Raw genomic sequence first — 25,096 nt, forward strand, 5'->3', positions numbered from 1 at the left:
CGAACTCCGTCGTGAGAAACTGTTCTGGTACAGTAAGTAAAGTTTTTCTTGGCAGAATAATACATGCAGTGGTTAAATACTAAAATCAATATATTGCATTATATGCCAGGCAGTTAAAAACACTACTTGTCAATGTGTGAAACACGATTTCTAGAAAAATATGATTCACTTCATGTTTAGTAGTTGTTCTTATTATTGTTATAACTATTATTATTACTTTTTAATAGGATAGTAGTAGACACACTGTCGTAATAAATACTTCATGGGGCTTATGACATGATCTGAGGGGCATGGCATTGGCATTGGGAAATGGGTACCTCTGGCTGGACCAGCCCCCAATTTATCTTCTAGATACGCCTCTGGTGACTGAATGGGTATTAATTATGTTGATTATTGTTCAAGTTGAAAATTAGAACGATTTCCACATCTAGGCCATTGATATATAATATAATATAATATTATATACTGTGAAGATGGAAAAAGCAATAAATGTTTTAGCAGTTTTGTATAAAGTTTTTAAGAGACGAGAACAATTCTGTGGTACAAATTCTGTAAGTCAAAAGTATTCTTTCGCAAATGACGAAATTATGTGAAATAAAGCAAGGACGTCTAAGTCTAAGAGTACAAATCATTATTCTTTACTTAGTAATGTTTTACTTCAGTAACTTGACTACAGATTTTTTCTTTTACATTTTCCAGAAACCTTAAATGCCTGTACATATACATATTTCTTTAATATAGTACATTAGCTACATCACAATGATCATAAAGGTCTTAGTTTTTGACTGAATTGTTCTTCAAACGGAGAATATAACATCCCTTGCTTACATTTAGTACAAAGGTACAAAATTATCCACAATTGATTTGTGAAAACTTTATTGATGGAATTTATTTCACATAATGTTTTCCATAATTCTAAAAATTTAACATAATATATTACTGAAGTAGTAACTGAATATTTTTTCTGTTGCTAGAAAGTAAGCACGTGATCGTTACACTTGAAACTGCACAATTCCGACAACATATGTGTGGATATACAAAGCATAATCAACATATTTTATTAGTAGTTACACGTTTAACATCCATGTAATCGACATGATCAATCACTTAGATTCACAAATTCTTAAATTACATACCTTGCACTGGTTGAACATAAATAGTTTTTAAACCAACATGTAATTGAGTTTTGCATCACATACTAACAAATTTAAGTGTAATTGATCAGGATATACTCAAATTTAATTTGCATTATAATTATTATTCTTACTCTAAAATAACTAAATGTACAGGAACTTCTTTTCGAGCTGCTAGCTCATTCTAATAGTGTATTTCACCAAGACAATTTATTTACAGATTGTTACAAAAATTGTACATGAAGTTCTAATGGGAATTTTTGAAGTGTGTGATCACTGGCCAGGAACTGTTAAAGGATATCCTACCATCTGCAAAGCACCAGTGATTTAATCACACATCGTCTAATAACCCCCCCCCCCCCTCCCCCGTCGAATTTTCTGGAATACCTCTTAAAATTCTTCACAAAGGCTCAATTTATGGTCATATTGGCACAAAATTCACAAAAATACCCCTCAAAAATGATCTTACACCCACCCACAAGAAAAATTCTGTACAAATATAACGTAATCGTACGAGAGAGTTCTCTCATCATTTGAACATAACTCAAGGTCGATATAAATGAACCGCCAGCCTCAGTAGCAGAGTGGTTAACACATGGGTCACCAGGGGTCCTGAGAGCTCTCTGATGACTTAGGTGTAACGTCGTTGCCTTGTAATCAAGGGGCCATGAGATCTATACTCGGTGGAGGCACATTGCATAGTGGTTCGGATCCCAGTTCAAACTGTAGATCCAGACCCCATCAGCATATCTGTGCACAAAGTGGCATTAACAAATCAAACTAAAGCAAGAGGTCCTGGTTTTCGAATCCCATCCTGGGCGTAAGTGTTGAATTGTGATTGCAAAATGTGGCGAAAAACGAAGTCAAATAAACCAAATGAACCAATCTCTGTTAATGATCTAAGACCTGTAAAGAGAAAGAGATGCGAAATCGGCTTCGAGGAGAACATAATCTAGTAGATAAATAAAAGCACAACGAACTCCTCTGTTGCCTTTTAACCAACGGCTCCCGGGTTCGATTCCCTGATTGAGTGCATTGTGTAGTGATCAATGATCCCACTTTTGAAAATGGATGTTCATGTTCAGACCCGCTTAGCTTATCAGAGCAGGACGCAAGCTGAAAGCAAACTTTATATGCTGTGGCTGATGTATTTAATTGATTGATTTAGTTTATTTTACTTCACTGTTCTGCCAAGTTGTGGTTAGTTTCGGCCTTGGACGCTGTTATAGAATTGCGACCTCCGAAAACTTCTTGCAGGTATGTTTTAATTCAGCGTTTTCTGAATTTTCATGCTGCTTTGTATAGGTTATGATATTAGCGGTATATAAAACAAATGTGGGCTTTTATAATGCCATGATTTGTTTGTGAAATATGTAGCACAGAGAGCGAAAATAAATTGAAGAAGAAAAATAGCGTGATGGTCTAAATATGGGCTATGAAATGAGGTCTAATGTTGAGATCACATTTTCAACAAATATTTGGATGTTTTTCTTAATTTTGATTTTTCCCATTCCGAATGATTTTCAAAACAACAAATTATTCATAAATATGAATTTCATAATGTTGTAGCGATAAATGACTGTTTTTTTAAAAAAAATTTAATTGCTTTTTGTGATTTTGCCACAACTAGCCCATATTTAGACCACAATTTTGAAATACATCATTTTATCATTTTTTGGAAATTGCTTTTTAAAGAAAAATGGAGACCTTTTATACTTTGGCATGCTATTACATTTAAGTATATATTTCATAGATATGCATTTTAAAGGTAGATGCTAAATATATTATTATTTTTCCTCGGAAAATGACAACATAAAATGGGGGGCCCATATTTAGACCCTTTCATCTATATTTTTTATACTATAAAAGTTTGCCGTGGTCAGCATTTTAATGCTTTATCGTACAGAGAGTTACGTGCTTCAAAGCTAGGCAGAAGGAAAGTTTCGAGGATTGAACTAGCTGTTGTGAGTACACACATTCAAATATTTTGATATTTTTTTTAAAAAACTAAATATAAATAATTCACATTTCTAGAGTTTGAACTCGAACGATATTATTTCAGAACTAACAAGCAAGTTAAAATTTTAAAATTTTATTCTAATTCATAATTTTAATAAAAGTTAACTGGGTTCAAACACGATGACGCAAGTAAGTGAAATTACGGTAGCTGTGCATTTTGCATACCGTGAAAGTTCCTTCTCAATTATTCATTTATTGATTTATCGATCTTTGTATTTTTTTCCAAACAGAGCATATCAATGATTTGTACATTTCAACTTTCAGTGATTGATGGAAGTTCTGCATTTGTTCTGAGGGTAGGACCACAAACATGGCTACAATCAGTTACGACTCTTGTGGAAGCGAGGTGGCAGAGTTCTACAGAGGCCGTGACGTCCTGCTGACGGGTGCTTCGGGGTTCCTGGGCAAAGTGGTTCTGGAGAAGTTGCTGAGATCCTGTCCAGTTGGCAACATCTACGTGGCCGTCAGACCCAAGAGGAATGTGGACTATCAAGAGAGACTTCTGAAAATGCTCAGCTGTGAGGTAAGCATTCTGGCAATCTCGCGACTTGAATTTCAGTTTCAATCCAACGACGTTTTGAAAGTAAACAGAATCTGTCTGAAAGAATTACCGAATTTCTTTGGACAAATTTACAAATTAAAGCCATACTTTATATTTATAAGAGATGGAATGGTACAAATAAGTACCGTCGATCATAGGTACCAAAGAGAAAATCAAAATTTGTAATATGTAGGGGCGGTGTAAAGTTAAATTTAGTATCAAATACATAGTGTATTTGGTTAATGGATTGGTTTTGATTATTTAACCTTTGCCACCTTTGTCTAATCTGGAATACGAGGATGAGTAATGACATGACGAGATTTATGAAGGAACACTCATAAATATAGCCCAAGCCTAGACCGGGATTCGAACCCGGGATCCATGACTTCGTAGAGCGCTGTGCCAGTATACTCTGTAGTGTATTTGATGCTGCACCGTTTGCACTACGTTCTAGAGTGTTGTGCAGGGTGAACAGTGTGGTCACGCCAATCACTGAATGTTGAAAGCAGCAGGCAGGTATTTGTTGAATCTTTAACACCGTCACTCTTGCGTAGAGCGTCTATTTGGTTCAAAACAGTTTTGCTACACCTGCACTACACCTACTGTCAAAAGATTCAACGAACTAGAGCGTCTGCTACAAATCTGTTGCCAAAAGTCCCACAGTTTGTCAAAGTACAACGCATGTGCTTTGACGTTACAAGGAAATGTCTAAGGTATCAAGTTTTGTGGGTGTTGAAAGTAGTATCGACATGTTTTAAGACATTCAATGCCTCACGGCAGTCACAAGTCCTTATCTCGTCGACCAGTGTCTTCCAATGGTTTCTGTTCTTCCACTGATCCTTATCAAACCTATCAATTCATGGTTTATCTGTGGTCTTTCCACCTTATCACGTTCTTCAAACTACATCTGCATTTCCTGATCTCTCACTGTTGGTTTATCCTGAACGTTGACAGACATTCTGATGTAATTCCAGTTGTTTGAAACGTTGAGGACATCTCATCCAGAGGTGCTGAGCAAGGTGATACCAATAAGAGCGGACCTGTGCAGCCCAGGACTGGGCTTGAGTGAGAGGGACAGGAGGGTTCTGCAGAACAATGTGTCTGTGGTGCTTCACTGCGCTGCATCGGTCAGGATGGACGAGAGTTTGAAGGAAGCTGTAGCCACGAATCTCCACGGAACATATGAGCTTCTGAAGCTCTCCCGAAAAATAGAGAAACTGGAGGTAAATGTTGTTTCAGATCTATGAAGAGGCTCACAAAACCTACATAAGTAATATAGAAGCTGGTGAAGATCGCAAAAGACATGGAGAAATTGTTGATTTGAATTAGAGTCTGAAAGATGCTGTAGCCATTCTAAAAGGATTTACCAAATGAATTGGCTTGTTATAGAGTTAAATTGTTTTAAATAATCTGGATACTTGGAACAGGCTATAAACTAGTGGTTCTCAACATTCCTGAGACACCAACCCGACAAATTCCTTTTTTTAAAGTCGATCACCTAATCGTAACAATTTTACTCGCCAATACATTTTTAATTTCTTTAACCTTATGCATTAATTAACATATACCCTTCAAATTAAATATTAATAAGTAAATTATGACACAATAATAAAGAGTAGTATTTCGATTATGCCTAGGCTTGTTGACAATTATAAAATTAGGTTTAAATTGATTGATAACCACTGGATATAATTAAATATTGCTGTTACCTCGGATCAACATCATTGCGCTGATTTTCATTGTCATGTTACATTTTGAACAGCGAAATATTACAATTTAATACTAATTGGGAAATAGATGATTATACACTAGAAAAACTTATAATATTATTAATTCACTTTAATGATATTGGTTCGAGAAAGCTGATTCAGGGGAACCTCAGTCAGCTCGGTATGATTGATGCCAGGGCCCGGTGCTTGAGGATTACTGCTGTAGACAACTTACCAACACGAAATTACACAATTCTTTCGACATGTGTTGTGTTGTGATGTAACTAGTTTTTAGAAATTATACTCCACCGCAAAGCAGGGGAAAGATCATCAAGAGATAGATTACACTAGTCAACAAATTTAAACTTTTTTTCTGCAACACGGGAAAAAAAGGGTCAGTTTAACTAAATCGAACCTCCTGAACACGAAAATGATAGTAAAAATGTCGTAACACGTAACGTTTTTGTGTTACACTGGTAAAGAGGATTGTAGTGAAGGTGACGAAAATATATTACGTGACTTGTATTTTTAACTAGGTTACGAATGCAGTTATTACACTTGTATGAGTAAATATCATCAATAAGATGTAAAAAAGATCAAGGTACAAACACGCACACATATGTGTACTAGGGATGGCCAAACGGATCCGGATCCGAAAAATCCGGATCCGGATCCGGATCTGAAAGTTTCGGATCTGGATCCGGATCCGAAAGTTCCGGATCTGGATCCGGATCCGAGAGTTCCGGATCCGCGGATCCGGATCCGAGAGTTCCGGATCCGAAAATTTTGGATCCGGATCCGGGTCCGAAAGATTCGGATCTAGATCCGGATTCGAAAATCCGGATACGGATCCGAGAGTTTCGTATCTCAATCCCATTATAATATTACCACACCTTAAAGGGTATTATGATCTTCGATTACAAAGAAATTTTTCGTTAGTTCTACAAGAATTTTTTTCAAGTGTTGTTCCTACAATACTTTGCTACGCATCGGCTAACACACTCGTGCACACATGTCAGAGGTGATTTTGTAAATGCCATTGAAACGAATATGTATTCATTCGAATGTATTGGAAATGAAAACACACATAAATGTGAGACATTCCATTCCAGGATGAAACCTTTAACACATATAACAAGATAGAAATGTTATACAAAAATTATACAATTGTTCTAACAGTTCTACAAATTAAAATAAAACATTATAATATATGCAGTGTTAAATAATTACAAAGTGTAAGACTAACAAGGGAGGTTATCTAAGTGTCCCCCTCCGATTTCCATGAAACTTGGCAGTATAGTGGTGCCCAAAGGAAGAATTACGTGTTTTTTTTGTTTCAGCTAAAAAACGGTTTTAGGGGGCAAAACCCCCTCAAATGTCAAGATGAAGACAAATTGAAGTGAGGATCTGATCCCTGTGTCCCCCTCCGATTTCCATGATACTTGGCAGGTGTATAGTGGGGCCCAATGGAAGAAATACGTGTTTTTTTGTTTCAGCTAAAAATCAGTTTTAGGGGGCAAAACCCCCTCAAATGTCAAGATGAGGACAAATTGAAGTGAGGATCTGACCCCTGTGTCCCCCTCCGATTTCCATGATACTTGGCAGGTGTGTGCATAAACGGGCCCAATGAAGAAATACGTGTTTTTTTGTTTCAGCTAAAAAACTGTTTTAGGGGGCAAAACCCCCTCAAATGTCAAGATGAGGACAAATTGAAGTAAGGATCTGACCCCTGTGTCCCTCCGATTTCCATAAAACTTGGCAGGTGTATAGTGGGGCCCAATGGAAGAAATACGTGTTTTTATGTTTCACCTAAAAAACGGTTTTAGGGGGCAAAACCCACTCAAATGTCAAGATGAGGACAAATTGAAATGAGGATCGGACCCCTGTGTCCCCCTCCGATTTCCATGATACTTGGCAGGTGTGTGTATAAACGGGCCCAAATGAAGAAATGCATGTTTTTTTTGTTTCGGCTAAAAACGTTTTAGGGGGCAACCCTCCCCCTCAAATGTCAATATGAGGACAAATTTAAGTGGGCATTTGAGTTATGTGTCCCCCTCCGATTTCCATGAAACTTGGCAGGTGTATAGTGGGGCCCAAAGGAAGAAATACGTGTTTTTTTTTTTTTGTTTCAGCTAAAAAACTGTTTTACAGGGCGAAACCCACTCAATTGTCAAGATGAGGACAAATTGAAGTGGGGATCTGACCCCTGTGTCCCCCTCCGATTTCCATGAAACTTGGAAGGTGTGTGTATAAACGGGCCCAAATGAAGAAATACGTGTTTTTTTGTTTCGGCAAAAAGTTGTTCTAGGGGGCAACCTCCTCTCAAATGTCAAGATGAGGACAAATTGAAGTGTCCCCTAGAACAAATTTCTTGCCGAAACAAGAAAACACGTATTTCTTCATTTGGGCCCTGCAAGTTTCATGGAAATCGGAGGGGAACACAGGGGTCAGATCCCCACTTCAATTTGTCCTCATCTTGACATTTGAGAGGAGGTTGCCCCCTAGAACAAATTTCTTGCTGAAAGAAGAAAACACGTATTTCTTCATTTGGGCCCTGCAAGTTTCATGGAAATCGGAGGGGAACACAGGGGTCAGATCCCCACTTCAATTTGTCCTCATCTTGACATTTGAGAGGAGGTTGCCCTCTAGAACAAATTTCTTGCCGAAACAAGAAAATACGTATTTCTTCATTTGGGCCCAGCAAGTTTCATGGAAATCGGAGGGGAACACAGGGGTCAGATCCCCACTTCAATTTGTCCTCATCTTGACATTTGAGAGGAGGTTGCCCCCTAGAACAAATTTCTTGCCGAAACAAGAAAACACGTATTTCTTCATTTGGGTCCTGCAAGTTTCATGGAAATCGGAGGGGAACACAGGGGTCAGATCCCCACTTCAATTTGTCCTCATCTTGACATTTGAGAGGAGGTTGCCCCCTAGAACAAATTTCTTGCCGAAACAAGAAAACACGTATTTCTTCATTTGGGCCCTGCAAGTTTCATGCAAGTTTCATGGAAATCGGAGGGGGAGACTTAGACCTCCATTGTAAGTGTATTAATTAATTACAAATCGCGCACGCGCGCACACACACTATATATATATGTGTTTATGTATATTATATATATATGTATATTAGCAGGTAACAATATGTTATAAGCACATTCTTACTTTCCAAAGAAGCGCATGTGGGATGGCAAAACGGATCCGGATCCGAAAATTCCGGATCAGGATCCAAAAGTACCGGATCCGGATCTGAAAGTACCGGATCCGGATCCGAAAGTTTTGGATCCGGATCCGAAAGTTCTGGATCCGGATCCGAAAGTTCTGGATCCGGATCCGAAAGTTGTGGATCCGGATCCGAAAGTTGTGGATCCGGATCCGAAAATTCTGGATCCGGATCCGAAAGTTCTGGATCCGGATCTGAAAATTCCGGATCCGCGGATCCGGATCCGGATCTGAAAATTCCGGATCTGCGGATCCGGATCTGAAAATTCCGGATCCACGGATCCGGATCCGAAAAATTTTAGGATCCGGATCCTTAGGATCCGGAACCAACCGGATCCGGATTTCGGATCCGCCAGGATCCGGATCTGGCCATCCCTAATGTGTACGTGTATATATGTAATATACACAATATACAGCTATCACAATGGATGCACTTACCCTTATTTCCTCCTCTTGTAATGTTTATCACTATCTCTAACTAGGAACCAGCAGTAATTGCCCATCATGTGAGGATCCCATCTACCTTGATATCTTTGCTCCATTGTGCGAATGTCTTGATGGAATCGTTACCCTTGTTCATCACTGACGGCTCCTAAGTTCTTTGGGGAAAAATCCAGGTGGGAGTGGAGAAAGTGGATTTTGAGCGACATTCGACATCCAAGCTTTGCATAAGAATCAAGCGGTTCCAGAACTAATTGAGTATATTTGGTGCTTTAGTATTGCCCAGAAATCCATTCACCACTGCACTAAAAGCCTTCCAGGCAGCTAGTTCTTTGACACTTAACTTCCTATCAAAGTTGTGATCTCTCAACAGTTTCCGAATTTGGGGGCCAACGAATATTCCCTCTTTCACTTTAGCATCACTTAGTTTTGGGAAGAAGCTCCTGAGGTATGCAAAACCATCTCCATCTTTGTCCATGGCCTTTACAAAATTCTTCATGAGGCCTAATTTGATATGCAAAGGAGGAAGCAATATGTTGTTAGAATTAACTAATGGAGCATACTTCACATTTTGTTGCCCTGGTATATAGGTTTCTCTCGGAGGCCAGTTTTTCACAGTGTAGTGCGATTCTGTAGCCCTACTGTCCCACAAGCAAAGGAAACAACAATACTTTGTAAACCCACCTTGGAGTCCCATTAATATGGCAATGACCTTTAAATCGCCACAAATCTGGCAGCAGTACTTATTATATTGAATCATATTTAACAAGACAGACATACTGTCATATGTTTCCTTCATCTCAACAGAATGTGCGACTGGTATGGATGGTTTTTGGTTGCTATTGCGTAACAACACTGCTTTCAGGCTACTTTTGGACGAGTCTATAAACAGTTTCCATTCCTCAGGAATGTGCTCCAACCCAAGCTTATCCATTAAACCGTCTAAATTTGTACATACACAGAGGGAATTTTTCATTTCAAAGTAGCCTGAAAACTGTTCATGTCTCTTTCTGAAATGGGCAATTCTAGTTCCGGAAGCCAGCAGATTCCACTGTTGAAGTCGAGATCCAAGCACCTCAGCCTGCTGCTTAGTTAGATACATATCTCTAACCAAGTCATTCAGTCTGGACTGGTCGACAAGGAGTGGTTCCATCTCTGGTTGTGGAAAATAGCTTGGATCATTGGAAGTGGACGGGATGGGTGGCTCTTCTTCTTCTGCAAAAGATTCCTCTAAATGTGAGGGTGGGCTAGGGATTGGGAGTTCAGGTCCATGTGGTATGGGTCTCATAGCGGAAGGAATATTGGGGTACACAATACTGGATTTTGTTAATTTAGAATGTCCCGCTATGCTTGTTAGGCAGAAGTAACAGTCCTCAGCATGGCTACTCGGTTCAAGCCAAACCATTGGCACCGCAAATGCCATAGCACGGGTTTTGTCTCCACGAAACCACCTCACAAGAGTTGAATAACATGTCACACAGCACACATGGGGAGCCCACACTTTGTCTTGGTCACCAACATTGCACCCGAAGTAGCTATAATATGCTTGTTTCAACGTTTCTGTCAACATTCGGCGTTGACTTTTTAAAGTGTGCTGCCCGCACACATAGCAGAAATTGTTTGGTAAATTTACACAACCACGTCGGTTTTTCTTCATTGCAATATCACCCAAGTAACTTCAACACAACTTCTCTACCTCAAAGCACGTAATACTGAACTCATTAAATCACACTCCCTTCAGTCTGTAGTTCATTCTCCCTTATCTTATCAGTAACTTATTCTGGGGGAGGGAGAAGCAGCCTTTTTGAACGTCAACAATGGAAACAGAGCCAGAAAAAGAAACAAATCTTTTTATAAGTGTGTTTGTTTATACATTGTTGCAAAATTTATTTTCATTGTTGCCCAAAATCATATAAATTGGAATCCAAATGTAAATAATGTATCCACGTTGTGCCGGATATGACGTCACGTGTATCTCTGAAATGTTACGTGATACAAAATTTCAGTTGCAGATCTGAAATCAGCACATCCGAATTAGTTAAGAACAGATGTTACCTTTGATGTTGCAAAATGGTTGTTGACTAGTGTTATCAATTAAATGGTTGCACCAAATTAAACATATTTATTGAACAATACTGAGAAATTTTTTTAGTAAGAGATGCAGAAGGTCAGCATAAATGGAGAAGAATTGTAAACAGATTGTCACGGAAACACAATTCCTAAAAAGGAGTTGGAAGAAGAATGAATATTGACGCGATATAAAGTTACCGCTGTTTTGTTTTAAGCCCACTTTTATTCTCAGATAGGCTAATCGGAACTTGCCCTACAGTTTAAAGTGGAATCCGAATCACTCTGCAATCCTTCAATTGGGGATCGAACTCGGGACCCCTTGCTTAGAATACCATTAGTTAGCATGCCATTGAGGAGGTCTAGTGTTACCGATATTATGCACATATCAATATATAAAAAACAAAGAAGCCTGTTCACACACAATAAAACAGGAAATTAGTGCAATTAAATACAATCCACCTAAGAAATTCAATGATTGTAGATTGCTTGAGATTATTGAAAGCTATTTCCTTCTAGGTTTTTGTCCATGTATCCACACTTTATGCAAACTGCGAAACAAATCACATTAAAGAAATCATCTACGAAACGAACATTGATCCAGAATTCATGCTTGCAATGACACGACATATGAAGGAAGACTTCCTACAAGATTTAGCTCCGCGGTAAGTCCATATATTTAGCTGTAGAGAAATTGTTTCATGTATTACTTCCTTGCACCATAATGTTAGGAAATTGTGGGTATGATTCTGAGAATAGTATTCTCAGAATATATTTTCTATATTTTTATTTATATTCCGAATATTTCATTGTCATAACATGAATTAAATCTAGGGTGCGCTCCCAAAATATCTTTGAAATAGTGGTACTAATAAAGCTTGAAAAATTAGCTTCATTTTAATTTAATTTTTTCGTTACAATATTCAAATTCGCAAAGCTCTTTATTTCGTTTGTACAAATAAGTGTTACAACAAATAGAAGTGTTTTTTAACAGAGTATTACGCTGCGTTGTAATTAAAATTCTATTAAATCTAAAACACTCAAGTAATGAGAATATAACTCAAAAACTCAATCAGCTCTCATGAAAAGTAAGTAAACACTAAATAGATAGCCCTGCACTGCATATATCATCACTTCATTCGTCAAAGGTATAATGACTGTAACCTAGTGAAAGTAAAAAAATATATGAAATATATGTAGTTAATTTGCTTATTATGCTAATAGATTGCACGTACGTACATCTATCAACGAAACGTGTTGTAAATAATTTTCAGTAATTGTATAAAATTAAATAATATGTGGTGTATAAAACGATATTTTTATTATGTGCCATTTTACACAAAATTGTGAAAAGGAGTCAATCCATACAAAGTGGTCCTATTATAAATAATTTTTATGTATGATTTCATCTGTGTACCTATCTGAATTTTATAATCACTAAATTAGTTTTAAAACATTTACTTTCTCGTGTATTATTTTATCTTTGTATATCTGAATTACGTAAATAATTCGTCGAATTGTTTATGAGAATTTAATTTTTTGCTTATGATTTCATTTTGTGCAATCCAAGTGCAGGATCACTTCATGGATTTGCTCCTATTCTAAATACTGTAATTGACAATTTACAATGTAAGGGGATGATCAAGACATAATACTGAAGCTATATATGTAATTTAACTTACGTATGGTGGTAATGTTAGTTTTCTTTTATTTCAGCTTGCTATGCAAGCATCCAAACACATATGCGTACACTAAAGCATTGTCAGAAAAATTGGTATCGAATTCTTCCAAGGAACTTCCTGTGGCTATTGTGAGACCATCCATTGGTAAGTTATTGTGAAATACAGAGCGTCCCACACGTCATTGCCCCGGAGTTTTTCGTATAATTTTAGAAAGGGGATAAGTACTGAACAAAAAAATCGGGGGAGATGGACGGGAGAGTGTGAGAAAACAAGGCCGTAGGCGGCAAGACTGTTGTTCGTATCGGGCACGAGTGGCACTGCAATACGCGAGATGCGTCGTTTTCCCCTGATAATGTCATGTCGAAGGACTTTGGCCACCGAGGTCGCCTGATCTGTTATCCCTTGATTTCTTGCTGTGGCGCATGTTTAAAGGTAAAGTGTACCGAAACAAACTACGGAGACAGCTTTAGCAACTTTATGCTAATAGTACCAAACATGGCCTGCCTAACTTATTCACGTGATTATAACAATAGCAGGAATAAACATGAGTGGGCTAGTTGTGATGCTCTATTCTTAGCCACATAAACAGCTACGCTATGTTTGATTTGTCCGTTATGGGCATGAGGAACAGTCTCCACTGTTGCCAACTTAACATTTCCTATATTCACTACACCAGGTTACGGTGACCAAACGTCCCGTTTCCTGTCTCTGGGCTGATTTTCTTTAACGTAAAACAGGAAGCCAAAATGTCCCTTTCTTGTGACAATGGCTTATCAGCATAGCATTACTGCAACAATACGCCTTCTCTACTGTTGGCATTATTTGGTAGTAATTATTTCACATTTCAATGTCAAAAATATCCAAAAATATAATATGGAAAGAAATATATTATACAAAACTTTATATAATTTAAAGTTCAATTTTCAATAAACTTCATGAGTTTGGTGGCCAATCCACATATTCGAGTGGGATATAGTTTGTTAACAATCTTAAGAAAATGCAACATGCAATTCTAAAGGGAAAGTATTTTCGTTCATTTTGTTCTAAATACAACTTCTGTGAAATAATGGGGTTAATATACGCGTATAACGATAATTTAAATGTAAAGCAATTATGTATATTCTAAAATGAACTCATGGACAATAAACGGATTAAATATATTGATTGATCGATGTAAAAAAATGTGCCATATTTCAATTTTCTTAAAATATTGGGATTTGTTTACCTGGAACTAATGCCCCCACGGAACGAGTGTCTTCGTACATGACTGATTTGTATAAGCGACAAGAACGCTTTTCCAGCACAAACTTTGAAAGCTAAGTTGATTAATAAGGTGAACTGTTTTCCCTCTGCCTCATTTTGTTCGTTACCCCCCCCCTCTCTCCCCTCTCGCTTCTTCATTTCTCTCTCCTTGTCTCTGATTCTCTTCTTTATTCCCGTTTCTTACTCTGCCCATTCTTGTTTATTTCTCTTTCTCTCTCTCTCTCTCTCTCTCACTCGCACTTCTTTATTTCTCTTTCTTTCTCTCACTTCTTCAATGCACTAAATCTTTCCCTGTTCTTCTCTTCCTTATTTTCCCAACTCTCTTTCTCTGTTTTTTCTGTCTCTATCTCTCACTTCTTTCCTCTGAATCTCTCGTTTCTTCATTTATATTCTCTTCTTCCCCATCTCTCTCTGCTTTCGTCCCGTTTCTTTCTTTCTCGTTCTTTTTTCTGTTACATTCTTGCTTATATTTATTCTCTCTCTCTCTGTCTCTCCCTGTCTCTCTCTCGATTCTTGATTTATTTCTTCCTCTCCATGCCTTCGACACATTCGTTTCCTTCTCCTTCTTTTTCTGTCCTCTTCTTGCTTATCTTTAATCTCTCTCTCCTCTTGATTTATCTCTGTTTCTCTCACTTCTTGATTTATTTCTCCCTCCTCCACCCCTTTCTCTCGCTTCTTGATTTGTATCTATCTCTCTGCCTGTGTGTGTGTCGCCTTAATATTTCCTTTTCTCTTTACCTCTCCGTCCCACTTCTCCCTCTCTCTCTCTCTCTCTCTCTCTCTTTATCAGATAAAGTTTATCTATCTCTCTACGTTATTGTTCAGTGATTCTCAACCTTTTTCCGTCCGGGACCCACCTTGAAGCTCATTACACTTCATGGGACCATAAGCATGGGCGCCGGCAGAATTACTTCTAGGGGTGTGTACCCAGTTTATAATCATTTTTTTGCTTACATCGAGCACTTTAAGAAGACCTCTTTCACGTTTGCTTCAACGAATTACACATACTTCATTCTAGAAAAGTAAATAGTAATTTAAAAGACTAATTTACTCTAGTCTAACATCTAACTAAACACATATGCTGAAATTGAAAACATTTTTTTTTTAATTCACAAAACTAATGTGTCTAATATGCAATAGGAGAGCGCGAATAACAGAAATTTTAGAGTTTAGACTACGTACAACAATGTAATAGGTTTTTAAGACACAGTTTGAAGCCCGACTTCGCGTCCCACCAAATGCTCCCTCGAGACTCAGCAATGGGTAGTGCCCTGTAGGTTTAGAAACGATGTTATTGTTCCTTTCCTTTCTCGCATTCTCTTCAGCTTATTTCATATATCTTCTTCTTCTCTCCTGCAAAACGAAGGTTTCCTTTTTACACCCCACATAAAGACATAAGTTTTCGATTTTACCCCGTACTCCTTCTTGAAGACTTTTGTGTGGGTGGTGATGCACACAACCCTATTTAAAAATCAATACAATTCAATTCAATTTAATTATCCATTATTCAAGGGCGAGGTTCAGCCTGTGGCTGTTGTGCCACCTAACCCCAATGGATACATATACTAAGGTAACTGGGGGGAATAACGCCATGCTAAGCTTCTTCGATTTTTCCTGGCATTATAAAAAACATCTGGCAATGTAAAAACTGGATAAGGCAATAGATGCATTTTTTCTCTAGCAACAAAAAAATATGGTATCTTTATTTCAAATAGTAAATTTTCTGAGAGCTTTTTTCTAAGAAGGTGCGTTTTGGCGTTTTTTCCCACATAGCCACAACGCCACATGTGTAGGAGTAATAACGCCATACTATAAGAATGTCCTAATAAAATAGATAAATGGTAATTACTCACTTTATACACACTTGAAGCATTATTCATTCTACAACTATTTAGAAAATGCCATAACATGCAACGTATAGTATATTATATTAACATAAACATATAGTAAATGGAAATGTATATAATACACAAAAACAGATTCTATTTTCCACGTTTATTTATTTTCTACAGTACTGATACATTTTTTTATCTCTTGAAATCTATAACTTTAACTGTAAGCGTGCTTCCGTGGCATCTAAAACACAAACCGAAAGCAAACAATAAGTTCCCTTGTTGAAGATATCTCATATTAACAATAAACACAATAGCAAAGTTGGCGTTGTTACCCCAAATTGAAGTTGGCGCTATTACCCATAATACGCAAGTTCCTCTTTCGGAATGCATTTTGCTTCTTCCTCAAAACAAAGAGAATTAGTTAGTAGTATGTTTTGAAAACATAACGACCCACGTACAAGAATAATACAGAGCGCGAACCTCTAACGTGAGCAAGAAACTTCTGCACACTAAGAACTTACCTTCTCAATTTACATCAGCGTCTCCGAATAGCAGCTTTCACCACAAACAGCTAACTCACACTGGGAAGAATGGCGCGACGTCAGAACAAAGGAATCACGTGACTTACTTGCTAGTAACGCACACACCGCATATGCCACCTATCGACTTCACTTTAAACTTTTCGAGATATAGCCACCTGGCGTTATTACCTCAATAGGCGTTATTCCCCCCAGTTACCTACATAATAAATACAAATAACAAAAGGAAAAAAGAGAGAAGACAAACAAAAAGAATAAACACAAAAGTGAGAGTAAAGGCTCGCTTACACACACACAAAAAATAAGGGAAAAAATAAAAGTACACAAAGGATACAAAAATTAATAGAGACTATTGTGCTTGGTAACATATAGGTAGGACTATAACACTAGGACACACATGATTATATAAAAATGTATAAATAGTTTTAATACACTAGAAAGACAAAATATAGTCAAGGGTTTTCAACATGCAATGGGAAAGTATAGAAGCATAAGGAGAATACTTGTTCTTAGGAAGTTAGTTCAGAAGTGAGAGCTACTGCTGGAAGACAGATATTGTTCATTTAACAATAGGTTTTTGAGTTTGTCTGAAGTTGTTGCGATTAGTGAGGGACGTCATGGAAGGAGGAAGTTCATTCCACGCTCTTGCAGCTGAACATGTAAAAGATTATTCGAAAAACACTAGTGTGTGCTTTGGAAACTCGTCGTCTTGATTTTCCCCTGGTTTTATAATATGCATTTCCCTTCTGTATTTTAATTTCTGGAATAGGTCATCAGGTTGTTGTTGTTGTTGTTGTTGTTGTTGTGTGTATATATATACATATATATATATATATATATATAAAGATTATGAATAAGCTAATTTTTATGCCTGCAGTTTCAGCCTCCAACGCAGAACCTGTACCTGGTTGGGTTCAAGGTGCACATGGAGGAACTGGTGTCTTGGCTGCCATCGGAAAAGGGTTCATTCATTCGTTGCATTCCGGAAATGACGTATTGCTTGACCTGGTGCCTGTGGACTTCGTTGCTAACGCAATTATCGCTGTCAGTTGGAACACAGCAAGACAAAGGTAATCAACCCGCCTTTGGAATAGGATTATCAGATCGCTATAAGGGAAAAGTAGGACTTCCGGAGCGAATTGACAATATAGAGAAAGTCTCCAATTTTGCTAATTTTCGGTATCGGTATACTAACTAATTTTGACCTCCTAATCACGAATATGTTGTAAAAAACCGGGGGTAACGTCTGGAAATTTGAAAAATAGCCGTTTGAATTTTTTTTATATAGGTGTATATGTGTAGTTTTACGAACGAAATGTTATAACTATGCTTGCCTAACCTAACTGAACCTAACCTAACCTTCCGTGAATAGTTTGTGGGCCAATGACCACTTTCAATAAGCAATTCCTAGTTTTTAGCACGTAACCGACGAACAATGTTTCATCACTACAGAACACGCCATATGGAGAATTATCGCGGTAAATGACAACGTTATTTTACAACTTCTACAAGTAAATGTACAATTTTAACACGCGACCCCCAAATCTTAACTCCAGATATGTCACCAGGGGTGCATAAGAAATGAGTATAAGAAGTAGGAAGTGAATTACAGACTTTCTCTACCGGACTTCCTATCTCAAAATGTAGGACACAAATCATTCGCAGTAAATCATACAAATTACTAGAACATGTTAGTAAATATTGTAAAAATTGACACATTTTCAATAGTAATAATATTTATTTTTAAATATTTTTTCTTACACACAAAATTCCCAAACTTGTAATCAGTAATAAACAATACATTTATTACCACACGTGTTTTCAGCCATATTTCTCGGAGGAGCGAATTTTTCTTAAAATTTCAGATTTAGTCAAAGTATACTTATGGATCTCTTAACTCTTTGAAATTATACTGAAGCAGTACCAATCCTTTCACAAACTCTGGGAGAAATTTCTCTCTCTCATCACTACATTAATGAAAATACTCTCTCAGCATTTGCATTATTATCTCTAATGACAAACAAATATTCAGCAATTAGCATAACTTGAAACAATACAAAACACAATGTCATTAAGATAACTTGAAATGTTTCCAGAGGTTTAATTTGGGTAGTTTTTGGTTTATTTATTTATTTCTTGTTTCAGATGGCGAAGTTAAGGCACAAACCTATTCTTCCACTTAACCATCTCTACTTTACATTTTACAAATTATTTTGAGTAGCTAACAGTTTGCGAAATACACGGTCGCTATACTTAACATTATATTATTACACAAAGAGACTGAGTTAATTTAATATTAATGTTGATTCCATAAAATAATAATTAATTTGTTGTTAAAATAGAAAAGAACTAGTAGCGATATGTGTTTCAAAATAAAGTAAGAATGAGCGAAAAACAAGAATTCAGTACAACACTAAAGAATTAATGATTGATTATGTAATTTTTATGATATTTTGATATTTTTTCATTAATTCTTATAATAACAATATTTTTAATTAATTCCTTTCTGAAAAGAAAGTACAATGCATCATGAACGTCTGGAGGGGGTTGAATAGGTCCATCAACCCACCTCCCCCACTGGAAATTGGAATCATTCATTTCAAGTTTAAAAAAAAAGAGAGCTTGTTATTTGTATTGGTAATAACAGAAAGAAGTTCAGTTAGTTAGTTTTCGAACAGAATATTTAAAGTTAAAGTTGAGTTAGAACGATAAAATTGAGTTATAAAATACAGGAATCAGGTTATGTTTTCATATTCTACAGCTTAAACCGAAGATTAAAGTTTTCAAAATCTCAGAAATCAGAGTTTTATGTGAGAGGTCAAACAACATTAATTTTATGACTAACTCCTCTAACTCTTAAATGTTGTACTTCGACGAAATATGTAAAAGTTAATAAAATATAATAACTATGCATTTCAGTATACTAACTGTATGAAATGTAAGAATATAATGAAAAATAGTTCTGATGGATATTCACTCGTCTGGTTAATTGAGTGGAAAAATGTCCCCATGAATACAACAATAATAATAATTATTAATAAATTTGGAACAACATTGGTTTACTTTATTACTTTATAATAGTTAAACCAAGATAATAATAATTTAATAGTAGAAATAATAGTAATAATAATAATGATTATTATTATTATTTCTACTATACAAGTTTTATGAATGCCTGAAACTCACCTACAAAAATATCTGGCGACACCGATGCAATGCATGCTTTTCCTGTTATCGTTATCCTCTTAATACTTGATTCTATCAATGGGATGGCGCTCGTCCCACAAAGCAAAAATACTTTTGCACTAAATATGTTCAGTAATTATTATTTTTTTCTGGATTATTCGGAGGTCGAGGCCCCCTTGTCTCCTGCCTTCCGACACTAGCTAGCATCACATATGATTCCATTTTTTCTGTTCCACCTTACCCAAAATCCCATATCGCAAAATCCCAAAATCCCCAGTTAATTTAACACATACGGAATTCAACAATTATGGTATGCCTCCCCGATGGCGCAGTGGTAACGTAGTCGCCTTGTAATCAAGAGGTTCCGGGATCGATACCCGATAGTGGTTAGGATACCACTTTAAACTGTAGGTCCAGTCCCATTAGCCTTTCTGTGCATAAAAGTGGACATAAAAATTAGGGATGTGCCGAAGCCGATTACAGATGTATGAAAATCGGCAGAAACTGACATATCGGCATCGGCAAAAATCCGATATTTAAACCGGTACAGGTTATACTAGAGTTTTACCTTCTAATAAGTTTTATATTTTAGTTTTGTAAGATTTATTGAAAATTACGTTATGATTCATCATTATTGTATAGTTTTTGTAATAAAATTATTGCAAACTCTCATTCAAAGGATCAACATAACTCAAAATCGGAAATAAAACAGTACATTGCTGAACCAGGATCTGCTGTTGTATTGGAAATTCAAAAGTGAGTATTCAAACCTGAGCAAGTGCTGAGAAAATACTTGAGCATACCTGCTGCATCAGTATTCAGTGATTGAGTGTTCAGTGTTGATGAACAGATTTGCGATAAGAGAAGAAGTAGGTTACTTCCTGAAGTGCTTCCAAAACTCGTGTTTCTGAAGTTGAATCTGGCAGCAGTAAATTTCCAACATTAAGAACAGGAATTCATTTTGCATTTCAAAGAGCTGCTTGTGTACTAATGTTAAATCTCTTGAGAATCCATGTTCTTCTTAAAGGTTCACATAACCACCTTTTGTAGATGCAAATGTACATTCGCATCTCTTGAGAATATATATGTATATATATATGATATGCAATAGAAATGTACATAGCAAATTTATTTTTGTCAGCTGAAAATAACATCCCATTTCCGTTTAATAACCTTATGTATCGGAATCGGTTAAATATCGGCATCGGTATCGGTTCCAAAAAATATCGGTGAGTACATCGGCATCGGTGAATTTTCAGCTTCGTCACATCCCTAAAAACCAAAATTCAAACAATTATGGATCGGTGTTTTATGCAGGCTGATCCATTGATTTCTGGCGTAAGCAATTTGTTGTCACACTCAACACTGGCATTTTGATTTTCATTTCAGGAACGGAGCGTTGGTGGTGTACAATTGCTCGTCCGGGCATGTAAGTCCTGTTACTATGAAACAACTAGTACGAACAACAGACAAATATTCTTGGGAATTCCCAGCACGTATATCTGGATGGTATCCTGGACGCACCTTACTTATTGGTAACAAATGGTTACACAAGACATTTGCTTTGTTGGTAGAGGTGGTCCCAGCGTTAGTTGTAGATACCACCTTAATGATTCTGGGGAGAAAAGAACGGTAAGTAATATCTGAAAAATACAATTTGAAAGATCGCTGTGATATTCCAAGTTAAAATATATAGAGGAGGGGGTGCAAATGTGGAAGTTCACTTTGTTTTTGGCATATAAAAAACTTGTTTGTTGTTGTTTTAGCTTGAAAAATTACTATATAATGTTTTGAATATGAAACTAATACTAATAAATGCAAAACGTACGTATGTAATAAATAAAGAAATATTTTGTGCTTTTACTACATTTTTTGAAAACTTCAAAAAGTGTGGGTAATGCGGAAACACCTTAAAATTATGGTAAATCAAATGTTTCGAATAAAAGAATAAAACGCTTGGCAATTATTTTATGTTACATTAGGTTTCTATTACACAAGAACATTATTTTATAAAATTAGAATGGTAAGTAGAGCTCCGTTTGTATCCAACCAGAAGGATGGCATTTTCCGATTGCTCCAGGTGGCGCTCCTTTCATTAGAGTGTCAGTCCAGTTCTTTCTGGGGAAGATCATCATTGGTGGTATAAAAGTTTTAGCAGCGCCCATGCAGCATATGACAAGGGAACCTGGCTCTGCTGCTGTGATGGCACCTACTTGACGTTTACCTTTTAGTCCAACTACATGTCGTATCTTGGTTTGGACGACACTGACGCCGGTTTCGTAGACATTGTATTCACGATCAGCACTAAAAGAGTGCTTCTCATACTCATCTTCCAGCATGTCAAAAAACTTGTATATGGCTTCTTTGTTGATCCCGTTTACTCTCGAGAATGAGAGGCTTGTGGAGTGTGATTTTGTTATTGTGTCGCCTCATAAAAAGGTCAAACCAAGCCCTACATTTAAAGAAACACAATCTTCAGGGGACATATCCAGTGGCGCAGGAACGTTTTTCATTTGGGGGGTACAAAATTCAGCCTCCCATATATATATATATTACTTCACAGGTTCCCATTCCTAGGTATAATGTGAAGGCATGAGAAATATCCCATTTTAGAACAGCACACACGAATTTCCTGTTATTTAATGCTAAATTTGAACAAATAATTTTTATTTTCATATAATATATTTCCATATAAAATAATGCTTTGAAACAAAGCAAAGTAAGCTGATCTTACATAATTTTCAGGTAGATGACTTTTTTAAGTTCCTTAACAAATGTATAACCCTGGAGAAGAATTAAAAGAAAAATGGGAAAAAAGGAAAATGTTCAATGGAATCCAAGATCGAGTAGCATCTCCTTACCTCTGTCAAGTGTAAATTTCTCCATCGCATACTCTGGCTTTGTTTCCATTGATTGTCACCCTCTTCACATGGCACCCTAACCTTCACCCCCTCCCCAGCCTACCCCTACCTGCTATTGCAAATACCTTTTGAAGTCCGCCACCTTGGATTCAACTTCATTTTCTTAAATGGAAAGGTGGACATGTGACACATGAAAATGGGCTAGAAGAATTTTATGAAAAACACATTGGTGTGCTTCAATCCCAAAGCTGTTTAAAACCGAATGGCTCATAAGTTACACGATTAAGTTAAAATTAAAGTTACATGAAAGTGAATTATACTAACGTCTATCTCTTGAAATTCAAGCCTATTTTGATATATTACATGCCCACCTTCCACATTAAAAAAGTAAGTCGAATCCAAGATGGCGGACTTCACAATGGCCGCCATATTGGTCGCTTGACGTTTCACCATCAGATTTTGTTTTAAATGGGTGTTTCCATACTTATGGACCTCCTTGTATTCTGAATTATATGAAATTTGGTATATTCTAACGGATGAGGCCCCATCAAATTCGGATGAACGAGTTTTTGTTGTAATTTCAAAATAAGTTCCCGTTCATTTTTTCTTTTTCAGGCTATTTCCCGTTGTTAAGAGAATACATGACATTGCCGCCCAATTGGCTTACTTCACGACCCACAGCTGGTGCTTCGATGCTCAAAACTTGGACCAACTAAGATCCTCCATGAATGAAGTTGATAGAGCATTATTCAACTTCAACTTCAGTGAAATTCAGTGGCATCTGTACATGAGGTCCTACATTCAAGGAAGCATCAAGTATTTGCTGAAAGAATATCCTAACAAGGAAGTGGAATCAAGTAAACGTCACAAACACTGGTAAGTCTTCAGACTGGTTTCTGAAGATTACATTCAGCCCAGGAGGGGGTGGGTTGTCACAACTCCCCTTACGCCCAGAATTCCTAAACAATGAGACATCAACCCCCTTTCCTGTATCCCCCTCTTGAAAATTATGGACACGCAACTGATTACACCTATAGTGTATTTAATTTGCCATGTTTGTTTTGATCGGTTGGTTTAGTATATTTTACTTCGCTTTTCTGTCACTTTTGGCTAATCGCGAAAATGAGGATGATAGTGATAAGATGGAATGGATGAAAGGATAATCACAAACACACAAGGACAGCACACAACACGAACCCCACGGCGGATTATACTGAATGTGAGTCTATGATTGTTTTATTTATTTCTTAGGATAATACATGGTACATCACTATGGGCAGACCGTCAACAGAATTGGTGTTTTACATATAGGGTTAGACACTCTGTACCAAATATCATCTTACTATCAAGTTTAAAATGCAATGCATTAAGAACACGTAAGACAACAATTTGAAACGTTTTAAATTTTATTTGCAATGGCCTGACTAATGCGTCAATTTCCACGCTATTGAATAATATATATCAACTTTTTGTCTATTGTTGGCTATTTTTCGTTTTTGTACCTTTCTAACTAGGTTAATATTGACGACGAGGATGAATTGGTGAATTGATTAAATAGTTGATGGAATAATCACAGTGACACATCCATGCCTGTCCAAGAGTCGAATCTAAGTCTCCTGACTTTGTAGACCACTAATATGTACACCACTTTCTCACAATGCAATGACTGGCCAGGTAGCCTATATTGTTTCATATATATTCTTAAAGCTTGTAAAATATTTTCAATAACTTTAAAGTTTGGATATTCTAAAATTATTTTATCCGTTGAAATGTTCTTTGTTTTAACTTGAAATTATTAGAAAATGACTTCCTCAACACCAACAGATAGAGAACAACAATTGTCATACAAGTTATAAATGTAGAAATGTTAAAAGAAGATGAAGTCCTTAGATTGATTAGCTTTTTAAACCTAACTCCTAAACAAAACTGGTGCATAAAATCCAACATGGCTCTTTTCTTTTACAGGTTATTTTATCCACTCATTACTGTGAAAAACCGTTTGCTCTACATGGGATACAGGTGTATGAAGCCACTCCTTACAAGATTGGTTGGAAACAAGTCAATGATCGGAAGGAAATAAGTTTTCTTTATCAAATGAAGTGATGTTTTACTTTTGCAAAAGAATGAAGAGAAAATGGGTATATTACAGCCAATTTATATTTGCTTTTAAAGGACAAGAGATAACGATTACAACTTGTTAAGAATGGCAGTTATCTCTATGAATAATTTGCTACTTGAAAAAACATGAATACATTTTTTATAAATTTTACACTGCTATTTACACTTTAAGTGCAAATATATTGAAAAATGAACACGGATGATGCTGGGAAAAGTATTGTTAAACATATTCAGGTTGTTATATAAAGTTACTTTCTACCTTTACTGATACTAACCACTAAGAGCCTCCTTCCAATATGTATGAAGCATGTAACATTTCTAACCAATATCAGTTGCACTGTGTGACTGAATGGATATTAATTATGTTGGTTATTCTTCAGGATGGAAAATGAGAACAATTTCGATATTTAGAACATTGTCTGATATTTCAGTAGAAATATAATATTATATGTAGTGTAGATTGAAGAAGCAATAAATGTT

At 36.6% G+C, this 25,096-nt stretch overlaps 1 protein-coding gene across 1 annotated transcript; it reads left to right on the forward strand.

Moving 5' to 3' along the window:
- Nucleotides 1-25,096, forward strand: LOC145987290 (putative fatty acyl-CoA reductase CG5065). Its single transcript, XM_083121807.1, has 9 exons — nt 1-32; nt 3,417-3,675; nt 4,668-4,916; nt 11,652-11,797; nt 12,849-12,958; nt 17,329-17,521; nt 21,027-21,269; nt 23,114-23,374; nt 24,464-25,096. Exons 2-9 carry the CDS (start codon nt 3,463-3,465, stop codon nt 24,576-24,578), a joined length of 1,530 nt encoding a protein of 509 aa, XP_082977933.1. The 5' UTR covers nt 1-32; nt 3,417-3,462; the 3' UTR covers nt 24,579-25,096.

The sequence above is a fragment of the Lepisma saccharinum genome, chromosome 4, assembly GCF_977018435.1.
Source record: "Lepisma saccharinum chromosome 4, izLepSacc3.1, whole genome shotgun sequence".
In the NCBI taxonomy this organism is placed as follows: Eukaryota; Metazoa; Arthropoda; class Insecta; order Zygentoma; family Lepismatidae; genus Lepisma; species Lepisma saccharinum.